Genomic DNA, 21417 nt, shown 5'->3' on the forward strand with positions numbered 1-21417 from the left:
TCAGAATAAAGTGATATAATTAAAAAAAAATAATGAGTTGGAAAAAAAATTAATAAAATATATACATTAATTCGCCACTTGTCATGTCAGAATAAAAAAATATAAAATCCCAAATATTAGCCGCCCCACGCCCAAAAAAAACAAACAAAAAAAAAAAAACAAGTAAAAAAATTAATTCATCACTAGTCGTGGTCAGAATGAATCGGTCAATCCGAAAATAAATACGTAGATAAATATTTTTCTGTCGAGTGAACCGCTTACAGCTCTCAGCATGTGTGTGACTCACTGTTGGGGGGTGCGGGGGGGGGGGGTTGTTACTTATTGAATGAACAAGATGCAAACACGTAAGAGAGAGCGGGAGGAGGAGGAGGAGATATTTGGATAAAAGCTAACGTGGAGTCGGAACTCCTCAATCACACATTTGACACACACAGGGTTGAGTGTGTGCGCTCAAGCAGCAGCTTCAAGCAGCTGCATCGACCACGCGTGTTACATATTAACCGCGCACACACACGTTTGGAGGGGACGGAAGAATGACAATTTTGGAGGAAACACAACCGACAATCACTTTGCCGATGCCAGTCGTTCCGAGTCCAAAATGGCTGCTTTCAAGCCATCGCGGCCGACTCACCGTTCCATTTTCTGCGCGTTCCGTGATGATAACATACGACCAGTTGAGTGTGTCATAATATTTTTCCATCAATCTGAAATGCATACAACTTTATTATTATAACACGCTGACTTTATTTTTTCAAACGTTGTTTTCGTCGCTGGGATGGGCTCCGGCACTCCCGCGACCCTCGTGAGGATAAGCGGCTGAGGAAACGGACGGACGGGCGGTAAGTGATGGGTGTGGGCACGCAAAGGGTGCGTTTGGGAGAGGTGTGTGTAGTCGCGACAAAGGCTGAGGGAAAGCCCACTACAGGCCAAACACAGTGGGCACTGTGTGTGCGTGTGCATGCGTTAGGCGTGGCGTCACCGGCTGCTGTTATCAGTCGGTCAGGCTCATATATGTGTGTGTGTATATGCGTGTATTGATCGGCCCGCCCGGGGTGCGGGTTGGAGGGGACCGGATGGGGCTGATAAGCTCGTTCCCCCCTACACACACACACACACACACACTTCGTCCTCCCTCCCCCCCGGCGTGCTCACCTGGAGCGTGGGAGGGCACTGAGGTAACGTCCAACAGGCTCTCAATAGGCCTCATTCACGCAAGGCAGTCAAAAGGTTTCACGTGGGAGCAGAGGGCCGTGTTTAGACAGCAAGATAGCGGCGCCGAATTCCGCGCCGTTGTTTGTTTTGCCGGGCCTCGGCGTTCTTCCGTCAGGCGAGAAGCGCTTTTGCGGCGAGAGTCGCAAGGGACCCCACCTCGTCCCCGTGAATTCTGCCTAGCGACAAAATGGCCGACTCCTTATTCGATTTTGCGCATGGGCTTTTTTTTTGTGTGTTCCGCCACAACAGACATGTTGGTCAAGGGCGCCCATTTTCATGACTATTCTCCTTTTTTTTCCACATACCGTAATTTCCGGCCTACAGAGCGCACCTGATTATAAGCCTCACCCAGTATATTTGTAAAGGAAATACCATTTGGTACCGCACCTGCGTAAAAGCCGCAAGTGCCCACATTGAAACACGAGATATTTACAAAAAAAAAAAAAGTTTGAAAGTTTTAATACCTTAGTTTAGCTTAACATAGCAGCAACACAGTAGTACAAACAGGGCTGTTAAAAAAAAACCAGCCACGGCAGCTAGCTACACAGCAGGAACACGCTAGGCAGTTCTATCAGGCCGGTTAAAAAAAACCATACAGGTAAAAATCACTGAGATGCTCCAGTAACACAGCAGCAGCTGCTAGCGTGGTGCTAACTGGGCCAGTTGAAAAAAAAACATACTGGTAAAAGTCACTTCCTCCGCGCATATATTCCACTGGTCTCACTGTTACCTTTTATGCTCGAGTGCAGAAAGAGTTCAACGCTAGCGTCGCGCTAAAGCTAACAGGGCCGGTGAAAACAAAACTTACCAGTAAATATATCACTGAGACACGCCAGTAACGTAGCAGCAACACGCTAGCGCAGTGCTAACAGGGGCCGGTAAAAGTCACTTTCTCGGCACATATATTCCACCGGTCTCAATCTTAACCTTTTCTGCCCGAGTGCCCCCTTGCGGCCGTTAGAAAAAATGCACAAATTAGCCGCGTCACCACGTAAGCCGCAGGGTTGAAAGCGTGTGGGAAAAAAGTCGCGGCTTATAGACCGGAAATTACGGTAGGTTTTTTTTTTTTTTTTTTTGGGGGGGGGGGTCATATCAGGAACATCTAAAATACATAATGTCACCAGGTTAAATGCTTAATACGGAAGCCTCATTCCCTCCCAGTTTTAAAGTGATGTATCACCCGGAATCTCAAACAAAAAATAAAAATATTGGACTGTCGATAAGATTGTTCTATCTGTTGTGCGTGTGTGCAAAATGCAGACAGCCGTCTCCCTCCCCGAGCCGCCGCTGACATTTTTAAAGCCCAAATCAATCAATGCGGATAAAAGACACGAGGACTTTTACAATTCTTGAGCAACAGCGCGAACACTATTGGACCCACGTGAGACCTCATCCGGTTAAAGTTGCTCGACAATTTAGTATCACCCAATGTTTTTTTTTTTTTTTTTTTTGTCCTGTTTAAAAAATATTTTGGACTCGTTTTTTCCCCCCACCGAGTGGTTCGATCCAATAAGTTAAATCAATCGCAGGTGGTCAGCCAGGTGTAGGTCAGTAATTGTCATGCTTTTTATAATGTAGGACCCCCCCCTTTGTTTATCTCACCCACAACAACTGATGTCAACTGATTAAAAATGGAGGAGACGTTGCAGCGTCCCAAAAGTTACGCCTGCTCGTTTTTGGACTGTAAAGCCCAGTTCACCAAGTCGTGGAAACTGGAGGCCCACCTGTGTCAACACACGGGATTGGTAAGTGCCCCCCCCCCCCCCCCTGTGATTTTTTTTTTCATGTGTTTTGGATGAGGCGGTTATATTACCCCCACTCCTCTGCCTGCCCCCCCCCCCCAAGAAACCATTCTCATGTGAAAGCTGTGACAAGTATTTCTCCACCCGCTACGAGCTCACCAGGCACGAACGCAACCACAGCGGCGAGAAGGAGCACAAGTAAGGCGCCCTCTTCTTTTAATTTAATTTTCAAGTAATGATAATTAACCCAAGTACCGCTGATGGCATTATTTGCCTTAAGGATGCTAATTGAGGAGCTACATTGTGTCTTTGTGGATCTAGAGATAGGCTATGACAGAGTCCCAAGAGGGGGACCATGGTACTGCATGGGCAAGTCTGGTGTGGTGGAGAAATATGTTAGAATAGTGCCGGACATGTATGAGGGAAGCAGAACAGTGGTGAGGTGTGTGTGGGGGTGGGACTGCATCAGGGATCCGCTCTAAGCCCCTTCCTGTTTGCGGTAGTAATGGATAGGCTGACAGACGAGGTTAGACTGGAACCCCCTTGGACTATGATGTTCGCAGATGATATTGTGATATGCAGGGAACAGGAGGAGGAATACACTGGAAAGGAGAGAAATGAAGATTATCTGAAGTAAATCAGAATATTTGTGAGGGGTGGAGGGGGAAGGTTGAGGCTACAGGGAGAAGAGATGATGGCGAGGGTGGATGACTTCAAGTACTTGGGGTCTACAATGCAGATTGTGGTAAGGAAGTGAAGAAGCGGGGTGGAACAGTTGGCGGAAGGTGTCTGGTGTTCTATGTGACAGAAGAGTCTCCGATAGGATGAAGGGTAAAGTTTATAAAACGGTGGCGAGGCCGGCCATGATGTACGGATTAGAGACGGTGGCACTGACGCGACAACAGGAAGCAGAACTGGAGATGGCGGAAATGGAGATGTTGAGGTTCTCCCTCGGAGTGAGAAGGTTGAAGGATGTTGTGAGGGAGGACAAGAAGACTGGGGGTGTTAGAGAGGAAGATGGGGGGAGGGGGGGAAGATGACACGCTGTGGTGACCCCTAACGGGACAAACCGAAAGGAAAAGAAGAAGAAATAATTAATCCGAGATGTGGTTTGGACATCCTTTTCGGTGCAAAGGTGTCCGGCAGACGGCTGCTCCGAGGCCTTCGCGCGACACGCCAGCTTGAAAAAGCACATCGCTCGGATACACCAGCACGACGACTCCCGATATCAAGTACGATGAAACTCTTGACCCCCCCCCCCTTTTTTTTTTTTTTTTTTTTTTGAAACACGACCGAGCCCTACACCTTAACTCAACTCTTGACACATCCTAAACCCGTAGCTAGTCACTGTTTGGTCATCGGGGTGACTGTACCCCCTTCTCATGTTGCTTTCAGTGCACGCATCAAGACTGCCCGAGTAGCTTCACCAAGAAGTACCAGCTCAAAGCCCACATGGGGCAACACCAAGGTCTTCTGCCTTTTTGGTAGGGCGCTACCAACCGGGCGCGCAAACTACCGCTCGTCGTCCTTAAGTTTTGTTTGTTTGTTTTTTTTCCCCCTTTCTAGTTGTCATTTTGACGGCTGTGCGAGGGAATTCCCCTCGCTTGGCAAGCTGAAGCACCATGAAAACCTTCATAAAGGTGAGTGGGTGAAATGTCCAAACCTTCTCCTGTATGCTAAATAATTAATACACAGTGTACTGATTTAAGGTTACCCCTGTGAGGATAAGCTATGCCCTTTCCTGGGAAAGACCTGGTCCGAGTACCAGAAGCACCGCAAGGAGCACAGAGGTACGACTCCCATCTTGGTCCTCCTTTTTTTTTTTTTTTTTTTTTTTAAATTCCTACATTGTATACAGTCAAGGTGCCGTGCTCGGCGTGCAAGAAGCAGTTCAACAACGCTTGGTTCCTGCGCCAACACGAGCTGCGCCGCCACACGGGCGGGAAACCCAGTTTCCCGTGCCCGAAACCGGGCTGCCCCAAGACGTTCACGCGCCGGTTCAACCTGGACACCCACGTCCTGGGGGACCACGAGGGGAAGAAGCCCTTCAGTTGCGCGCACGCGGGCTGCGCCAAAAGATTCGCCACGAAGGTTCACCGGACACCCAGACCCCCCCCCCCCAAAAAAAAAAAAAAAAATGCAATCTAATAATTTGGATTAACACTTTCTTGACTATTGCTTTTTACTAGGAAAGTCTGTGGCGTCACGGAGTGGTGCACGATCCACTCAGGAAAAAGCTGAAGGTAAGACGGGGTTGCTAGACTTGTTTTAGGGTTGAAGTTGATTTTTTTATTTTTTTTTTTTTTTAAATTGGAGAATTTCATTTCTTCACCCGAACCCCCCCCCCCCGCCCCCAATCCTAGAAACTGCTCCCCAGGAAGATTCGGCCCTGGAGCGCCGCACAGGCCAAGCTGCAGGCCGCCGAGACTGACAAGCTAGTTGCCAAGATGTCCAAAATTCATTTGGAAGACCCGAGAGCTTGAGTCTGTTTAGAATTGGATTGCGCTTTTATTTTATTATTATTATTTTTGTGGTGGGGCTGGGGTCGTTTGCAAAAGGTCAAAAGTGAATTTCTGTTCATGCAATCTATTTTTGTTTGCAAATGAAATAAAGCCTTAGTAGTACTGCAAAAATGGCATAGTCGCTAGTTTCATTTATTTGCAGGGAATTATTAAAACGGGACATACATTCACATGTAAAAAAAAAAAAAAAAAATTGGGCAGCTGGTTGTCATGGTGATGGGGCCTGAGTGCACGGTAGGCCCCGAGTTTTGCTAAAATGAGGACTCTGGCAGGGTGGGGGCGCTTTCTCATCTGGAATCAATGCTGGTGTTGCACGTGGTCAAGGTTTCAAGTTTTTTTTTTGTTTTTTTTTTCGTTTTTTTTTTTGAACGGTGCAGCCACCCGAACGGAGCCCTTGACTGGACGACGGCTTGGGAGTAGAGCGAAGACGGCACGAGCACGGCGGCGTGTGTTGGGAGTGCAGTCGAGTGAGCGGCACGGTACCCTCTCCTCACTTTTTTTTTTTTTTTTTTTTGGTCCTGGATTATAAACCCGCCGGAGCAATGTGTAAGCAGTTCGTTCTGGAACGTCCCGCCGCCGGGGCCGTGGCTATACCAGGCTCCCGGGCCAGGAGACGACTGTCAGCGCCACCCGGCTGCGCTGCTCCTTCAGCATGGGGACCAGCGCCGAGTGGCTCATTCCCGCCGTGGAGAGCCCGTTGACCGCCACGATCATGTCGCCGCACCTGACGCGGAGGTTTGCGGGTGAGTTTAAGAACATGTTTGCTTTATGATCCACCTCTGGATTCGACGCTTCGTGTTGGTGTCCAACTCACTTAAGGCGGCCGTCGTAGTAGGCGGGCGTGCCGAGGACGATGGTCTTGATGAAGAAGGCCTGGTTGCCGTGGGTCTCCTCGTAGCCCCCCACGATGCTGAAGCCCCAACTGCCGGGGTGGCTCCTCCGCAAGACGATCTCGTGGCTGCTGTGCAGGTAACTGCCGGCAAAAGGGCAAACGGAGGTCACCGCGGTGTATAATAAATAATTCATATAAGTGGCGTTCCAGTCTGTAATTTGCCGGCTGACCTGGGGAGGCCCAGCCACATGACCCAGGAGGGCGACCAATTGGCGTCGAAGTCGCTGTCGTGCGCGTGATGCAGCAGCTGGTCGCGCTGGCGCTCCTCCACCATGCTGACCTCCAGCACCCGCAGCTGCACCGAGGCCGAGGCGGCGGCGGCCTTGAGGGTGCCCACCGCCTCGCTGTGGCTCAGGTACGTCAGGTCCTGCCCGTTGATGCTCAGGAGGACGTCGCCTTGACGCGAAAACCACGACGTCACACGCTAGTCGCCGGCAGCTCGAGTAAGGGGCGGACTCACCTCGTTTGATTCTGCCGTCCCTCGCCAGGCAGCCGTGCGGTTGGACGCTGGTCACGAAGACGGGCAGCTCGCCGCTTTTACTGCCGCGGCCGCCCGCCACCGTCATGCCCAAAGACTCGTGGGGCTCCTTCTTCACAGTGATGTGCTTCTCCTTGCAGCTAACACACTGGGACAGGTCCTGGGGACGCAGCGGGGGGGGACAATGCGGGTGTGCCGGCGACGTGGGTGTCGCGTACTTACCCGGTGGGTGCTGGTGCGGGAGAGGTGCAAGGGCAGCGGGCTGGGGCTGGTGCTGTGGTTAGGCAGGAAATGATCAAGGCAGTACAGGTCTCGGGTGGAGCTGGACTTTGGCGGCGGCGGCGGGGGGGTCGGTTTGCCGGGTCGGCTGATTAGCAAGTGCACTCGCTCGCCGCTCGCCTGGAAAGTCACATGGGCCAATTAGAATTCAGTACGGACGGGGATTTAAATGGTGAGTCCGAGCCCTAATATAGACCCATTCGCATCGGTGGTCTATAAGGCTGTCCGACGAGCGCAGGCGACCCCGAACGCATCGTCACCTGGATGATCTGTGCAGCCTGTTCGGGGGTCCCGTGTCGCAGGTCCTGGTCGTTGACGGCCAAAACGCGGTCGTTGCCCCGCAGCCGGCCATCTTTGGCCGCCAGCCCCCCGTCGAGCAGGTCCAGCACAAAGACGCCGGACTCGTCGGTCCGCCGCACCAGCTTAATCCCCAGCTGCTCCGCCGAGTCCCGCTTGTGCAAGGTGATCCTCAGCGACGCGGGGCTGGGGGGGTTCCCCTCGGGGGTTGGGCAGGGGGCGTCGGGGACGGCCGGAGTGGTGGTGGTGGTGGCGGCGGCGGAGGGCGGCGCCCGGGATGCGCAGCGCCGTTCCCGGAGCACGGTCAGCTGCAGGGTGGCGCACGGCCGTGCCAGCGTCGAGCGGGCAAAACTATGTGGCACATTGCTGATGTCTACGTTGTTCACCTGAGACCAGAAATCAAATTAGTTTGAATTTAAGTGAACTATATTGAATTTGATTCTAAGATTGAATGATTGGCAAACTGAATTGAGTAAATAATAGCAAAACCGAATGGATGGCAAGTGATGGAATTGAATGAAATAAAAAATGAAATCAATTTAATCTGACCTGGAGTATCTGGTCCCCCGCCAGCAGCCGCCCGTCCCGTGCGATGACGCCGTCCCGGTACACTTCCTGGATCACGATGTTGATGAGCGGCGTCTCGTTCCCGCCCACGATGCTGATGCCCAGCTCCACGTACGGGTTGGCCCGGTGCACCTCCACCGCCGTTATCTCGCCTTCAGGGAGCGACGGCAACTTGACGCAACCTGGCGGGACCGCAAAGCGCAAATAACGCCGCTGGATCTCACCAACCCGTGGAGTAGTTTTAGCCATTGCTCAAATAAAGGGAAGGGACCAGTTTTAATTGGGTGTGTACACTTGTACAACCACATGATCTCAGGTTTTTTTTTTTTTTTTTTTTTTTTTTTAAATAAGGTTTTGTTACTTTTGGTTTTACAGGTTATGGGTCACATTAATGGTGGAAAAGTCTTTCCACTGGGTCTTGAACCCTCTCACGGTGTAATGTACCGCAACGACGAAGTACCTTCTTCTGCAGAAAGAGGCGGAGACTCGGGGCAGTCCCAGCCAGAGGAAGTGGAGCTGACCGAGCGAAGGAGGTGGATGCAAGGGTTGCTGAGGGGTCGCTTCACCCTGGGGATGATGCACTCCATCCCCACCACACCTGAGGGACCACACCCACGACTCAGGACTGACGGAGTCACTGACGCAGTTTGAAATTTTTTTCTTTTGCGCCGACTCACTGTCTTCCTCGGTGCTCTCCTCGAAGGCGGGGTTGTCCAGGCCAGCCTCGTTGGTCCTCATCGGCGGGGTGTCGCCGCCGCTGTTCAGGGCGAGTGGCGGCGAGGGGGTGGCGTCGCCCAGGTCTGTCTGCGGCGTGCGGGGGGAGCGCGGAGGACTTTTCACCGCGGGTCGCTCGTCGCCGCTCTCCTTGCGTGGATCGTCCACGCTGGTCTGCTGGGATCGTGTCCCTGGACACCTGCGCCCAGGTGACATAACGAAAATTCATTATCTTTCTTCAACTAGAGCTGACCCGCCCCCAGTGGTAAATTTTCCCCAAAAAACGCTATTCAGATCGTCCACTTTCCTAACAGCGACTCTTGACTCCTGTTGCTATCTTGGAGCGCTAAGCCGCGAAAACCCACCTGGGGTGGGAAATCTGATCTTTGTTTAAAAGAATCTCACGTTAATCCCCACAAAGGAGATCTCGATTGATCTTTCTGGAACCGTCTGCGGTTATTTTGTCGGAACAATCCAACCACTTTCCGTCTTTAACATGTCGGTCCTTTTTTTTGGTTTTAAAGAGAGAAGTGATGTGAAGCGTGTAAAGGCAGGTACCAAGCGTGAGACGTTGTATAAAAGGGAAAGAAAAGGCTGAGTCAGAAAAGCTTTCAACTGCTCGTTAGCGTGAGCGGGTTAATGGAAATCCCCTTACCCGGCGAGGGGGGGGGGGGCAAGCGGATAAGCCGTCAACAAGCAAAGCGTCAAAGCACAGGTGGCGGAGTTTAGGGAAAATCAACAAGACACTCCTGAGGCTCTCTGGACCCCTAAACCTTCTAGATATTGTAGTTTTACAGCGATTCTCTATGGGGTTGAGATCAGGGGAACTGGGCGGCCCTTTAAAACCATATAAACTCAAGCTTCGATACCTTCTTGCTGCTTATCTTTGGATTTTTCGGAACTAGTGTTGATCCATTCGCTCAACATACTTTCCTCGATAGTCTAAGCCTTTGTCTGAAACAGTCTTATCGCAATCCCTTCATATGTTTCCTTGAATTAGGCTTCGGTGGGAAACTAATTAGCCAACTTTCCCGAGATTTACTTGGAAGTAGACATGGGCCACGCACTCACCACAAGCCGGGGTTGCCCTTGGCCGTTTCGCAGAAGAAGTGATTGAAAAGATCCCTGGTGTTGAAGTTGCTCAGCATGGTTGCCCGAAGGAAGGTGGGAAACGCCGAGAAGCTTCTGTTCGGCCAACCCATGACTGTGTGACTTGGGAGCCACTAATCCCTCGTCACATGACCTACAGCCCAAGTAATCCACCCCAAGCTTCCACTCTCTCAAGGTTTCGCAGCAACTGGTCCAAACTGGCCAAGAGTCAAAGCGAGCGTCAAAGTGATGGGTTAGAAGAACCGCGAGATAAAGCGCCTGATTGACGCTATCGCACCGTTGACCGAAAGACTTTCACCGTTGTTTAGCTAAATCACAAACTAGTGATGGCATGCAACAAGTCCTTTGCCCTGCCTCAGCCACTGATATCTGGATTTTGGCCTTTTTTACTGCTGCTTCTCCTCTCACTTCCCCCTTTCCACTCATCCTCAGAGAGGGTGCAGCCATACCACTTTCTACCCATCTGTTGCCATAAATGACATGTGCTCCTCTGACTATCGCTACAAAAGAAGCTAAAAACGTTAGCCGAACTTTACATGTTCACGCTTTCCCGGTTTCCCATCCCTGGTAACGCCACGGCGGCGGCATTCCGATCAAAGTTTCCCGCTCACCTGTGTTTAAGGTGCGCCTCCAGGTCGCATCTGGGCATGCTGAGCGAGCAGAGCGGCGTCAGCGGGCACGTGACCGACAGCTTGTCCAGCAGCTTGTGCACCAGGATGCTGGACCTGCGGCACGCCGGCAGCTGCAGCCGCGTGCGGTCCAGCGGGCAGAAGTCCCTCTCCTGCAGGAAGCTGCGCAGGCACCGGGCGCAGAAGGTGTGCCCGCACGGCGTGTCCAGCGGCTGCACCAGCGGCTGCAGGCAGATGTGGCACACCAGGTCGTCGTCCACCTCCAGCCGGTAGTTGTACAGGTGGTTCTCCCGGCTGCGGTGCACCTGGCCGCACTCCGGGCACGGGGCCTCCGGGGCGGGCTCGGCGGGCCCGGACAGAGCCACCTCGCAGCCCGGGCTGCCCATCCCGGCCGCTCGCACGCAAAAAAAGGGCGGCTCCGGAGGAGCTCCTTAGCCCATGAGCGTCACGGGAGCGACGGCTTGCGGCGAGGACGGACGCCCCCCGGCGGAGGTTGGCGCATCACAGCGTCACCCTGCGGGTCAAAGGGTGAGACAGCTGTTTGGGGAAAAACAACAAGTGTCCGATTATGTTGCCGGGCATTTTTTTTTTCCCCCCTCCATGCGGCAGATACTTTGCGCACGTGAGGCCCGTTTGCCGCACGCGACAAAAGCCCCGACGTGTGTGTGTGTGTGTGTGTGTGTGTTGAGCACTGAGATTATGTATCGCTCCCCCTGTCCACTAATCTGACGGTATAATCTCTCTTTTTTGCTCTCGCCCCACTGCAATCTTCCAATTCCACCGGGGAGGGAATTATCCGGGATTGCCGGCGGAGAGCGGGAGAGCGATCGCAAGAGAAAAGCGACGTGCTTTTAGAGAGGTTACAAAACAAAAGAGGATTGAGTTGGAGATTTTGCAGGTGTCCGTACGTTTTACTTGAACATTTCTGTTCCTGACAACTTTGTACTTTTGCGGCACTAAATTTTAAAACAGACATCTGGACTTTGGAGGGTTTGTTTTCGACGATCGCTCGATGAAAGTGACGTCGAAAATGTTTTTTTTCAGCGCAGCGAGACGTCCCCCAAGATAGTTTGCGCCACAGAGTTTCACGTAAAGATGTAATTCACCAGTACAATATCTGAATTATGGTTAGGGTTAGGTTCAACCCTAAGCCTAAATGGGCAGAGATAAGGATGAGGGAGGGTGGACCCTTGTCCGGTCTTTAAGACGACCGTCAAGAGCGGAGAGGTGGAAGGGACGATGGGGAACGTCAGGGGAAGGACTGTGCAATTTACTCCCGATCCTGGGACCGGTACTTCGGGTATCAGGATTCCAGGAGAGGGTGTACTCGGACTCCTTCACCAAACTGAATTAGGGTTAGGGTTAAACCTAAATCCTAACCCTAACTCTCGAGCCATGTCCTTTTATATCAAAGAACTGTTTGGAGGTGTTGGTTCCGAAAACAAAACAAACAAACAAACAAACAAAAACCCACAAACATCTGTGATTGGGAGAACGCTTAAAAAAGGAAAAAGTAGTGACGTTAAGAGATTAAAAAGCACATGAGAGAAGGAAAGTAAGCAGAGATGAGAACAGGAGGCATGAAAAAGGATTCATGGGGTGGAAATTGTGGCGAAATAGCCCAAAATAGGAACAATTCATTAAAGCGGACATTTATTTTTATAATTTTAAAAGGTTCCCGCGTGACAGGCTTTTTCATCAAAAGACCCCCGAGGACCAAGAATTTATGATGTCCCGCTTTGCTCGCATCAGCTACATTTCGATGTTCTCAAGTGAACCCTCGTCCCGTTCCATTTGTCCGCCGGGTCAACGCCGAGTCGGGATTTTGTCGCCGCGACGACCAGGGGTGGCGCCCCACCTTGACGATCACGGGGGGTGGGTTTCCGTCTTGTTTATAATGCAAATTGGCCTTGGTGTTGCGTCACAGTGAGGCGGAAGTCCAGAACCAGCAAAAATATGACTGCCTTGTCGCGTTTTGCAAAAAAATGGGTGGCCAGATGCGTCAATGTTTGCGTACAAACACGTTCATAATTTGTCAACTTTAAGAGGGTTGAACAAAGGAGATGAGAAAACCAAAAGAGGAGGGAGCCGGACCCATGAAAGAGATTAATGGGCTAGAAGAAATCATGGCGATAGGAGCCAAAAATAGCAAAGGATTCATGAAAGATTTGTCAACGGTACGGCGGCTACGCCGCTCTTCCGCGGAAGGTTCCCGAAGCCGAGCGAGGCTCCCCGGGGGTCAGAGGGGGGTGGGGTGGGGTTGGGGCTCCAGCGCCGGGATCGCCAGGTTCGGCGAGCCGAGCCGGCGGTGGGCGAAAGCTCGAGTCGCGCGCACCTGCCTCTCGCGCTTTCTGGTGTCGTCGCCATGGCGACCGGGCCGGGCACCAGACCCCCTTACCCCCCCGTCTCTTCCGCGGCGCTTGACATTCACAGGATGCCGACGAAGCTTTGTCAGACATGATGAGCCCTCCTTTGATATTATTCCCCCCCCCCGCACCACCCCCTGTCCATCCTTTCACCCCCCACTTCTGTCTCCTTGGTTACCGGTCCCCGTGACAACCTGTCTCCACCGTCTCCTTAGCGACCAGCGTCCTGCAGTTGATTATTCTAGCCTGTTTTTTTTTTTTTTTTTAATTTTATTTCAAGGATGCTCTTTTCTCTTTCCTTGGATGTGACTGGCTGCTTGTGTGTAACCCCCCCCCCCCCCCCCCCCGCAGCTGGACATGAATTAAGCATGAAGACACAAGGCTCCCTCTGTTTCCGTTTAAAACAAAGCTGTGACATCACCGCGTCACACTTGTAGACACCGGGGTGCGAAAGGGGCTCCTGGTGTCTATTTTTAACCTTTTCCTCGCTCATTAAATCCCAAGGTTGTGACTGCCTTCCTGCATTAATATCAGACTCTCAATCCATAAAGATGTTTTGCTGTTTCTCAGCTGAGCCCCCCCCCCCTTTTTTTTTTTTGTTTCCCCTCCCCTCTTTGTGGTCCTTGCTTTCATCCAGAGAAGCTGCTGTTGTCTGATTTTCCAGAAAGGGCCTGCAAAAACACTTGATTCCCCCCCCCCTCCCCCCGCCACTCATTTTGTCGTTGTCCTCCACCCTGCAGGCTGGCACCCACATTGCAGCGTCATGATGTCAACGTGAGCATCTGACTCCATCCAACAAGCCCACGATAGCAATGCATACCCCCCCTCTCCCTCTCCTCCGCCCCCCCCCCCAACAACACAGACACACACTGACATTGTAGACGTGCATGCAGATGTCATATTACCTAATCTGGATGCTCCTCAGCGACTTGCATTCCAGCCCAAAAAAAAAGTGGGCAACGAGGTGGCGGCGGCGGCGGCGGCGGTGGGCGGTGTTGGTTGCCGTCTCGCGCCTACAAATCCACGCATTCACCGCAAAGTGGCGGCGTCCCAGCCGAACCCTCGCGTGAACGCCCACCGCTGTCAATCATCGGGAGGAGGCGGTGCGTGCATCTGCTGGACTCGAAACATTCACACACACGCGCACACACACACACGCGCGCGCACAAAAAAAAAAAAATACCAAGAAAATATTCCCTATGCATAAAGATTGTAGGAAATATTTTTTTTTGGGCAGGGGGCACAATGAAATCAAATATAAAGAGAATAGAGTTGAGAATAAAAATCAAAATTCAGAATACTACAATGCAGTGATAGTGTAACAGTGTGGATATTTAAAAAAAAAAGAGAAGTAATGAAGTACAAATGTACGGATTTTTAGCATAACCTGTCAATTATGAATAAAAAATATTGTATATGGTTTATAGTAAAAATGCATTTGATGTAGTATCAAAAGACATTTTAGAGACAGTATTTTTTAACTGTTATCAAAAGCTGAATCAGTACTTCTACTCGCCTACAAAGCAAGCGTTATGCACATATAGTAAAGCAAATTTATTTATATAGCGCATTTCATACACGAGGTAACTCATTGTGCTTTACATAATTAAAGGCATTTTTAAACAAAGAGATTTTAAAGACATTTTAAAATGAGATAAAAACAATAAAAATGACAAACAAAATATAAAAAAGAGTTCAAATCGCATACAGTACAAGTAATATGATCAAAAAGTGGATATATTCTAAAAAGCATGGGAAAAAAGAGTTTTCAACCTGGTTTTAAAAACATTAGTATTGTACTTTTGTCACAGCTGTCTGACACTTTGTGTTTTCGGTCAGGCATCATATCAGCCAGCTTCTGGTCCTTTAATGGTAGGACCCCGGCACCGTAAACAAGCGGTCGGTCAGTCAATTAAAATCATTTAAATTCTCAATTAAAAGTAGTTGATATCAACTAACTTGTTTTCGAGCGTGTCGTTATGGCGGAGGACGAGAGCGAATTGGAAAAGTACGTACTCTACTATCGTATTGTTGAAAAAGGTTCACGTAGTTTAGCTGTTAGCCGCTGCGCTAGCATTCTCTCTCGGTTTGGGTCAAACCGATAACGCCGTCTGTCATTCACAGAACTAAATTGCCTCAATTTTTGGTCATTCTCTTAAATTTTGGACCCAATCTATATCATCCCTGATTTTCTCTCAATTTAACTCATTTGTGTTTGTTGCAGGCGTGCTGTGGAGGAGCTACTTAGGGAGACTGACAGGGCTCGGCTGAGAGCCGAGACCATGGGCCCAGCGGGATGGTGAGTCGCCCCCCCCCCAAAGTGTCTTGTTGTTGGAACTGTTATGAATGAACGCTTATTGATTAGTGGTCACATGTGGACGTAAAAGAGTCATTTGCACTCTATTGCTCACCAAAACAGCAGCACTGAGTGACAGAAGAAGAAGATTGCTTATTTCCTTCCATGACAACTAATAATTGGTGTCAGCGCTTAAAAAACACATAAAAAAAACATTGATCTATCTCTAATTTTGAACATGTTTGTGCGCCGTTGTCATCAGGTTGAAATGTCCGTTGCGGGGCACCAACAAGCGCTTCCTGCTCAACACCTTGCGTTCCACGGGCCTGCGACCCGGTGAGCCCAAAGCCGGGCACTCGTTGCACCCCGTCAGGCGGGAGTCCCCGGCGGCGAGGAGCCGCAGCCGCTCGCCACCCGCCGGGCGGGACGGCGGGCGCTCGCGCAAGCGTCACCGCGGGAACACCTCCGGGAGCGACGCCAAGAGGCGGGACGGCGAACGGGAGAGGAGCCGCGGACGCAAGCGCGAGCGGGACGAGGCGGCGGAAGAAGACAGACGCACGTCCAAGGCGAGGACGGGGTCGGCTAATTGATGGAGCTCGCCGGGGTGGGTGAGCCGAAGCCTATCGCGGCTGACTTTGGGCACGGTGCGGGGTTCACATGCAGCCATTTTCTTGTGAGGACGCCGACCGCCATTTTGTGCTCACCGTGACGTCACAAAAACGCAGTGTTTGTCTTTTTTATTTCAGAACGGCAGATGGTTCGAAGTTCTTTTCCTGCTATCTGACTTGTTTACACTTTTTATCGTTTGACGCGGTCGCATAAACGCGACGATTTTACACCGTTTTACCCATAATCCCGAGCGGCACGCCCCACTTAAAGTCATCCGCTTCATAAATCGCGTCATCCGTGCGGAAGATATTCTCCATTTTTTTTTTTTAACTGTTTCCTTCTTCCCCGAAAGGATGCGCAAACATAAACGGCAACTATTGGCGTCCCAGCCGCTTCAACTCGCGCTTTTATTGCGCATTTGAGAGCCCCATTAAGGTACCGGGGATGTTTATCGTCGCTCCTAAACCAAGCCGTGCGCTTGGTACAGAAAAGTTATGAAAATGTCCGCTGTTTTTAGGGACTGACGGGCAGCGTGAAGGGGGTGAACTTCTCTCAACAGACTCTCAGGTCGAGAGTGTCAAATTCACATTTGGGTTGCGACTACTACCCCGTCCCGGCTAGCTAAACTTTGACGCTAAAAGCCAACTTTGATCGGGAAGAGGAAGGAGAAGTGGCAGTAAAACAGGCCAAAATCATGCTAGTGGTATACTAGTGCTCGTTTCAGCAAATGTGAGCGCGTACTTATTCAGTGAGTCTAAATTTGAGAATGTGTGGGTGCTAATTTCCACTTGTACGGCATTTTGGAGAATGTTCCGGAACCCGCAGTTTTTCCATCTTGTGAGGTAGTAGTACCACAGCACCGGGAAGTGTCACCGCGTGAAAACGCACACATTTGACTCACACACGTCGAGTCCGTAATTGAGTTCCACCGTAATCGTCGGAGCAGGAGAGCCTTTGCTTAATGGGGCTTAACGCCCGGCGCACGCAGACGCCGGCTAATGGCCGGCAAACACGACCCTTGTTTGCCGCTCCCGCATCGCAGCCGCTAAGTGCTGTTAAATGAGGCGACGGGCATCGGCGGCACAGGTGCGCCGCGCGGGAGTAACAATACGCCGCCGCGTCGTACGGATCCTGGCATTGGGGAGTGAGCAAAATGTTTTTTGGAGAGGTTTTTTTTTTTTTGTTGACAACAAACTAGCGAGCTTGGATTGTTTAACAGTTGGTTTTATTTTGTTTTATTTTTTGAGCTGCCAGTCGCAGCGGAGTGAAGTCCTCCCCTCGGTGATTGTTGGTTTCTTGCTGGAAAAAAACACTTGTTGGTGTTTTTTTGTTTGTTTTTTGCGTGCTCCCCTTTTTCATTGGGAGTGACCAACGTTTTTTTTGTTAATAAAGGACTTTGTTGTGGACCGTTTGGCATTAGCGGCGTTATTTTGTAAGGTTCGAGCGTGCTGTTTTCGTCCAGGGAGAGTCACCGTAGACCAAGTTTTTGTCACTTCCATTCGGACCGTATCGCGAAATCGATTGGGGAAAAAGATAAGATACTTGTTTGATTTTGTAAGAATGGGTTTCCTCCCACATCCCAAAAAACTTGCAACATTAATTTGACACTCTAAATTGCCCCTAGGTGTGATTGTGGCTGTTTGTTTCCGTGTGCCCTGTGATTGGCTTGCAACCAGTTCAGGGCATACCCCGCCTCCTGCCCGTTGACAGCTGGGATGGGCTCCGGCACTGTCTGCGACCCTCGTGAGGATAAGCGGCAAAGAGAATGGCTGGATGGATATAAAGTTGCAACTTTTTGTCTTGACCCCCCCCACCACCACCACCCGAACTTTTTGCGTACAAGTGAGTTTTTCGACAGCGCGACCTTACAAAATAAAGCCAAATCAGTTTAGTTTTGTAAGGGTTCAACTTCCTGTTCCACTTTTTCCGTTCCCTTTCCCGTTAACTCGAACAGTCAGCTGGCGCCACCCCTGTCCAAACCTTTGCAAATAAGGGACTTTGATTTGGACTGCTCAGCGTTGTTTTCAGTTTTATTTTGGAAGACGTTAACTTCCTGTCTTTTGTTGCCCTTGTGGATTTGTTGATCTTTCAACTAGAGCTGGAAGAGTTTTTGTGTGCAAAAGACGCACTTGTACATTCCCAAGCTGAGCTTGAAGTGTTCAACCTTTTGTGGACAAAGGACTTTGTTTTGGACTGTTTCACATTCTTACTGCTTTTTGTTGAACCAGACCCACAAGTGACTGATCTCCCCCCCCCCCAACAGAGGTCTTCATTTGAATCCGTTTAGTGCCCTTGCCATTATTTTGTAAGGTTTCACCTTCCTGTCTCTCATTCTCATTCCCAACTTGGATCTTGTGCGACCAAGCGAGTCAGACCTGATTGTGCCGCACGTTAAGTAGGCCCCATAAATCAACACGTGGCCGTATTTACCTTGTCGAATTTAGCGACGGCTCCCCTCAGCCAATGGACGGCCTCGCCGCCGACTCACTTTTGCTCCTTAAGCGCGGGCGCACCCGCTCGCGTAAAAGTGGGCGCAGCCACCAGAGGAGAAGGTCCACGCCAGGGGCAAGGGCCCTCCAGGAGCGGCAGCCATGCATCGGGACAACCACGCGTACCAGCAAATCCCCTTCAAGGACTCGTGCGCGTACCAGAGAGCGGCGGGCGACCCGGACGAGCTGGCGCACAACCCGCCGCCGTGCCTCTACATGAGCCGCCAGGCGCAGGGCGGGTACCCGCTCGCGGAGCCGGCGGACCCGGCGTTTGGCCTGCCTCTCCGGGAGGACCTCGGTATCCCCGTCCTGCACCAGCACCCGCAAACGCCGCAGCACCCGCAGCCCCTCACGCCCGTCGGCGCCGCCTACGGGACCACGGACGAGCGGAACCGCTTTCACCTCCCGTTCCCCTGGATGAAAAGCACCAAAGCCCACTCCCACGGGTGGAAGGCGCAGTGGACGGGTAAGCCGCATGACACGATGATTCCTAAAATGTTTGCCACAAGTTAACCTCGTCACAGGCCTTTTAGAGAAAACCGGAAAGGTCTTACTTATGTATTTAATTGTTTATTTATCTTCGACCCCAAAAGGTTAATAATCATTTTCTTTTATTTAAAAATACGATTCCATCAACTTTTTAACTGTAAAAGGAAGGCTAATTTTAAATAAAGGTGAAATGCAATGTGATCTTTTTTTTTTTTTTTCTTACATAAACATTTTAAATTTTGACGTGCAGCTTGATAATACATCATTTATTAATCAGAACATAATGGTAGCTGCAAAAAAGTGACCGAATTATAATAAGAGGAATATAGCTTAGCCGTAAAGTTTGGGACTGGCGTTACAGATTCGGTTGAAATTTAAAATTAATGTGCTGCAGATATTTGATCTAGTGTGAACGGGACAAAAAAGTATAAATTTTTGGGAAACACTGGCTTAATGAAATCTGACTTGAATTTATTGGCATAAATTTCAACATGAAAAAAAGTATAGTTTAATAAAAAAAAAAATATATATATATATATAAAGAGTTGACGTTTGCACTCGGTGCAACATTTTTGGGTGCAGTAGAAATACCGCTTTTTAATTTTTATTAAATCTCGCTTGATATTATGAATAATGTTATTGCTTTTTGGAAAACTTTGACTTTGTAAACTACGAGTATTTTAACAAAACCCGCTTGCTGTGGACATTTATTTATTCCGAGTGAAAATTGTGTTTTTGTGCACTTTGCTGCACACTCGGCGGCCACATCAGGTGCGCCTGCATGTCCAATTCAATGCGGAAGTATCAAAATTGTCGAATCAAAAACTCCATTATTGTGTTTTTGTCGTCTTCCAAATTCTCATGATTAAGTTTACATACAGTTCGGCTTTTTTTTTTTTTTAAACATCTAGAAAAGTTGAGCGCGCCAAATTTGTATTTGCTTTTTATTTTCTTTTTACTGCACGTAGGTTTGGTAGTTTTTTTTTTATTTTTTTTATTTTCTTGGGCAAATCGGACTTATAATCAAACGTCCAAAGTGTGTAAAACTGCAATTTAGTAAAGAGATTTCTTGCATCAATTAGATTTTGAAATTTGTCATCCTCGCTGCAGTAATGTCTGCATTTTTTTTCCTGTCATCTGATTGGTTGTTCAAAACAAAACTTTCTTACGAAGCAAGCATTTACAATGTTGATGAACACAAACGGTGGAGCAAAAAGTGTAGACACGCAACATAATGGGGATTTATTCGTTTTCCGCTGAGGAAATTGCCAAGTATTAAAACCGTGATGCGCAATGTGTAAATCTGTATTGGATTGAGGATAAGCGGCTAAGATAATGGTTATTATTAATGCTATTTTTCTTATTTAGCCCCCTCTGTGTTTTATGCGCTAAGAATGATGCAGTGCAGTTTTTTAATTTTTTTTTGTTTGTTTCTTATTTTTAAAATGAATGGGAATGCTCCCCCCACACCACTTTTTTTCATGAGAAAATGTAATATTGTATCTTATGAAAGCACATTTAGTTTATTTATACAAGTAAAAGTAGTTTGCGACACGATTTAATGCCGCAATGTAATCCACTGTGTTATCCTTGTTGCGCGTGACGTTCAGGTCCGTACATGATGGCGGAGGCCGAGGAGAGCAAGCGCACGCGCACGGCCTACACCCGCGCTCAGCTCCTGGAACTGGAGAAGGAGTTCCTGTTCAATCGCTACATCTCCAGGCCGCGCCGCGTGGAACTGGCGCTCACCCTCAGCCTGACCGAGCGCCACATCAAAATCTGGTTCCAGAACCGCCGCATGAAGTGGAAAAAGGAGGAAGACCGCCGGCGGGCCAGGAGGGGCGAGCCGGACCAGGACTCGGCCGTCACATCCGGGGACCAGGGGGAGGTGGCGGCGGGGGCGGCCTCGCCGCCGCTCTCCCCGGACCTGCGCACGCTGGAACACGAGAAGACGCTTTTTTGAAGTCTCGCAAGGACCATCGCCACGGAGGGACAAGGGAATGCGCGGTACACGCGTGCCGGGGACCAGGCCCAATTCTCAAATTATCCCGTCAAGAGACATTTTTTTTTCCTCGCCGATCTGCTCTATCATGGCGTACAGTCGTGAATATTAAACTAATATTTACGACGGCAAATCAGGGTGATTGTGACGTTTGCAACCGCCATGTTGTGGACGGTTGCGTGAACAGTTAATGTCGCTCAGTGGTTCTCGAACTTTTCACACCAAGTACTGTACTACGCCCCCCCCCCCAAAAAAAAAAAAAAAAAAAAAAAAAAACTTTAGCATAGTAGGCCCGAGTGTTCACCACAGATTTTATTCCGAAAAAGTATATTTAATATTGTAAGCCACTGTAATATCGGACAAATGATTAAATCAAAATGTACAAAAACGAAAATTGTACTTAAATATTTTTAAAATTAAATTCTTTAACATCAAATGTAAATTAATTGGTGTGCTCGGGTAGTGATTCTTAAACTAAAAACTTCATCCATTTTATTTGTATTTCTTCTTCTACTCTTCGTTTTTTCTCCACCAGTCTACATATGTGGCTCTGTGCTGCCTCTCACAGGTCAATTCTGGTACTACAACAGGCTGTGGTTGTGTAGTGTGATGTTATTTTATTTTCCCTCATGTGATGTTACTTCATTTCATAAATTGGTGCACGCATACCACAATCAATCCCCACCACGGAGTGGAGGACCATAGGTACTAACAGTAATTATCT

The 21417-nt window shown here is 49.5% G+C and overlaps 4 protein-coding genes across 4 annotated transcripts; 3 read left to right on the forward strand and 1 right to left on the reverse strand.

Annotated features, from left to right (window-relative positions):
• Window positions 1-2748: 2748 nt before the first annotated feature.
• Window positions 2749-5592, forward strand: gtf3ab (general transcription factor IIIA, b). Its single transcript, XM_061805107.1, has 9 exons — window positions 2749-2957; window positions 3058-3152; window positions 4090-4186; window positions 4350-4438; window positions 4521-4594; window positions 4664-4744; window positions 4813-5045; window positions 5144-5197; window positions 5318-5592. Exons 1-9 carry the CDS (start codon window positions 2844-2846, stop codon window positions 5435-5437), a joined length of 957 nt encoding a protein of 318 aa, XP_061661091.1. The 5' UTR covers window positions 2749-2843; the 3' UTR covers window positions 5438-5592.
• A 118-nt stretch (window positions 5593-5710) lies between these two features.
• lnx2a (ligand of numb-protein X 2a) lies at window positions 5711-15026 on the reverse strand. The gene is made up of 12 exons (XM_061805103.1): window positions 14825-15026; window positions 13714-13924; window positions 10425-10956; window positions 8667-8902; window positions 8450-8587; window positions 7972-8171; window positions 7386-7808; window positions 7069-7245; window positions 6829-7006; window positions 6539-6764; window positions 6291-6449; window positions 5711-6200 (listed from the first exon to the last, which is right to left on the reverse strand). The coding sequence occupies exons 3-12, from the start codon at window positions 10826-10828 to the stop codon at window positions 6065-6067; spliced, it is 2277 nt and encodes a 758-aa protein (XP_061661087.1). The 5' UTR covers window positions 10829-10956; window positions 13714-13924; window positions 14825-15026; the 3' UTR covers window positions 5711-6064.
• si:ch211-140b10.6 (protein POLR1D-like) lies at window positions 14680-17124 on the forward strand. Its single transcript, XM_061805108.1, has 3 exons — window positions 14680-14816; window positions 15033-15107; window positions 15367-17124. Exons 1-3 carry the CDS (start codon window positions 14788-14790, stop codon window positions 15692-15694), a joined length of 432 nt encoding a protein of 143 aa, XP_061661092.1. The 5' UTR covers window positions 14680-14787; the 3' UTR covers window positions 15695-17124.
• Window positions 17125-18304: 1180 nt separating this feature from the next.
• Window positions 18305-20654, forward strand: pdx1 (pancreatic and duodenal homeobox 1). Its single transcript, XM_061805986.1, has 2 exons — window positions 18305-18668; window positions 20302-20654. Exons 1-2 carry the CDS (start codon window positions 18305-18307, stop codon window positions 20652-20654), a joined length of 717 nt encoding a protein of 238 aa, XP_061661970.1.
• The last annotated feature ends 763 nt before the right edge of the window (window positions 20655-21417 follow it).

The sequence above is a fragment of the Syngnathoides biaculeatus genome, chromosome 19 (assembly GCF_019802595.1).
Source record: "Syngnathoides biaculeatus isolate LvHL_M chromosome 19, ASM1980259v1, whole genome shotgun sequence".
NCBI classification, from domain to species: Eukaryota; Metazoa; Chordata; class Actinopteri; order Syngnathiformes; family Syngnathidae; genus Syngnathoides; species Syngnathoides biaculeatus.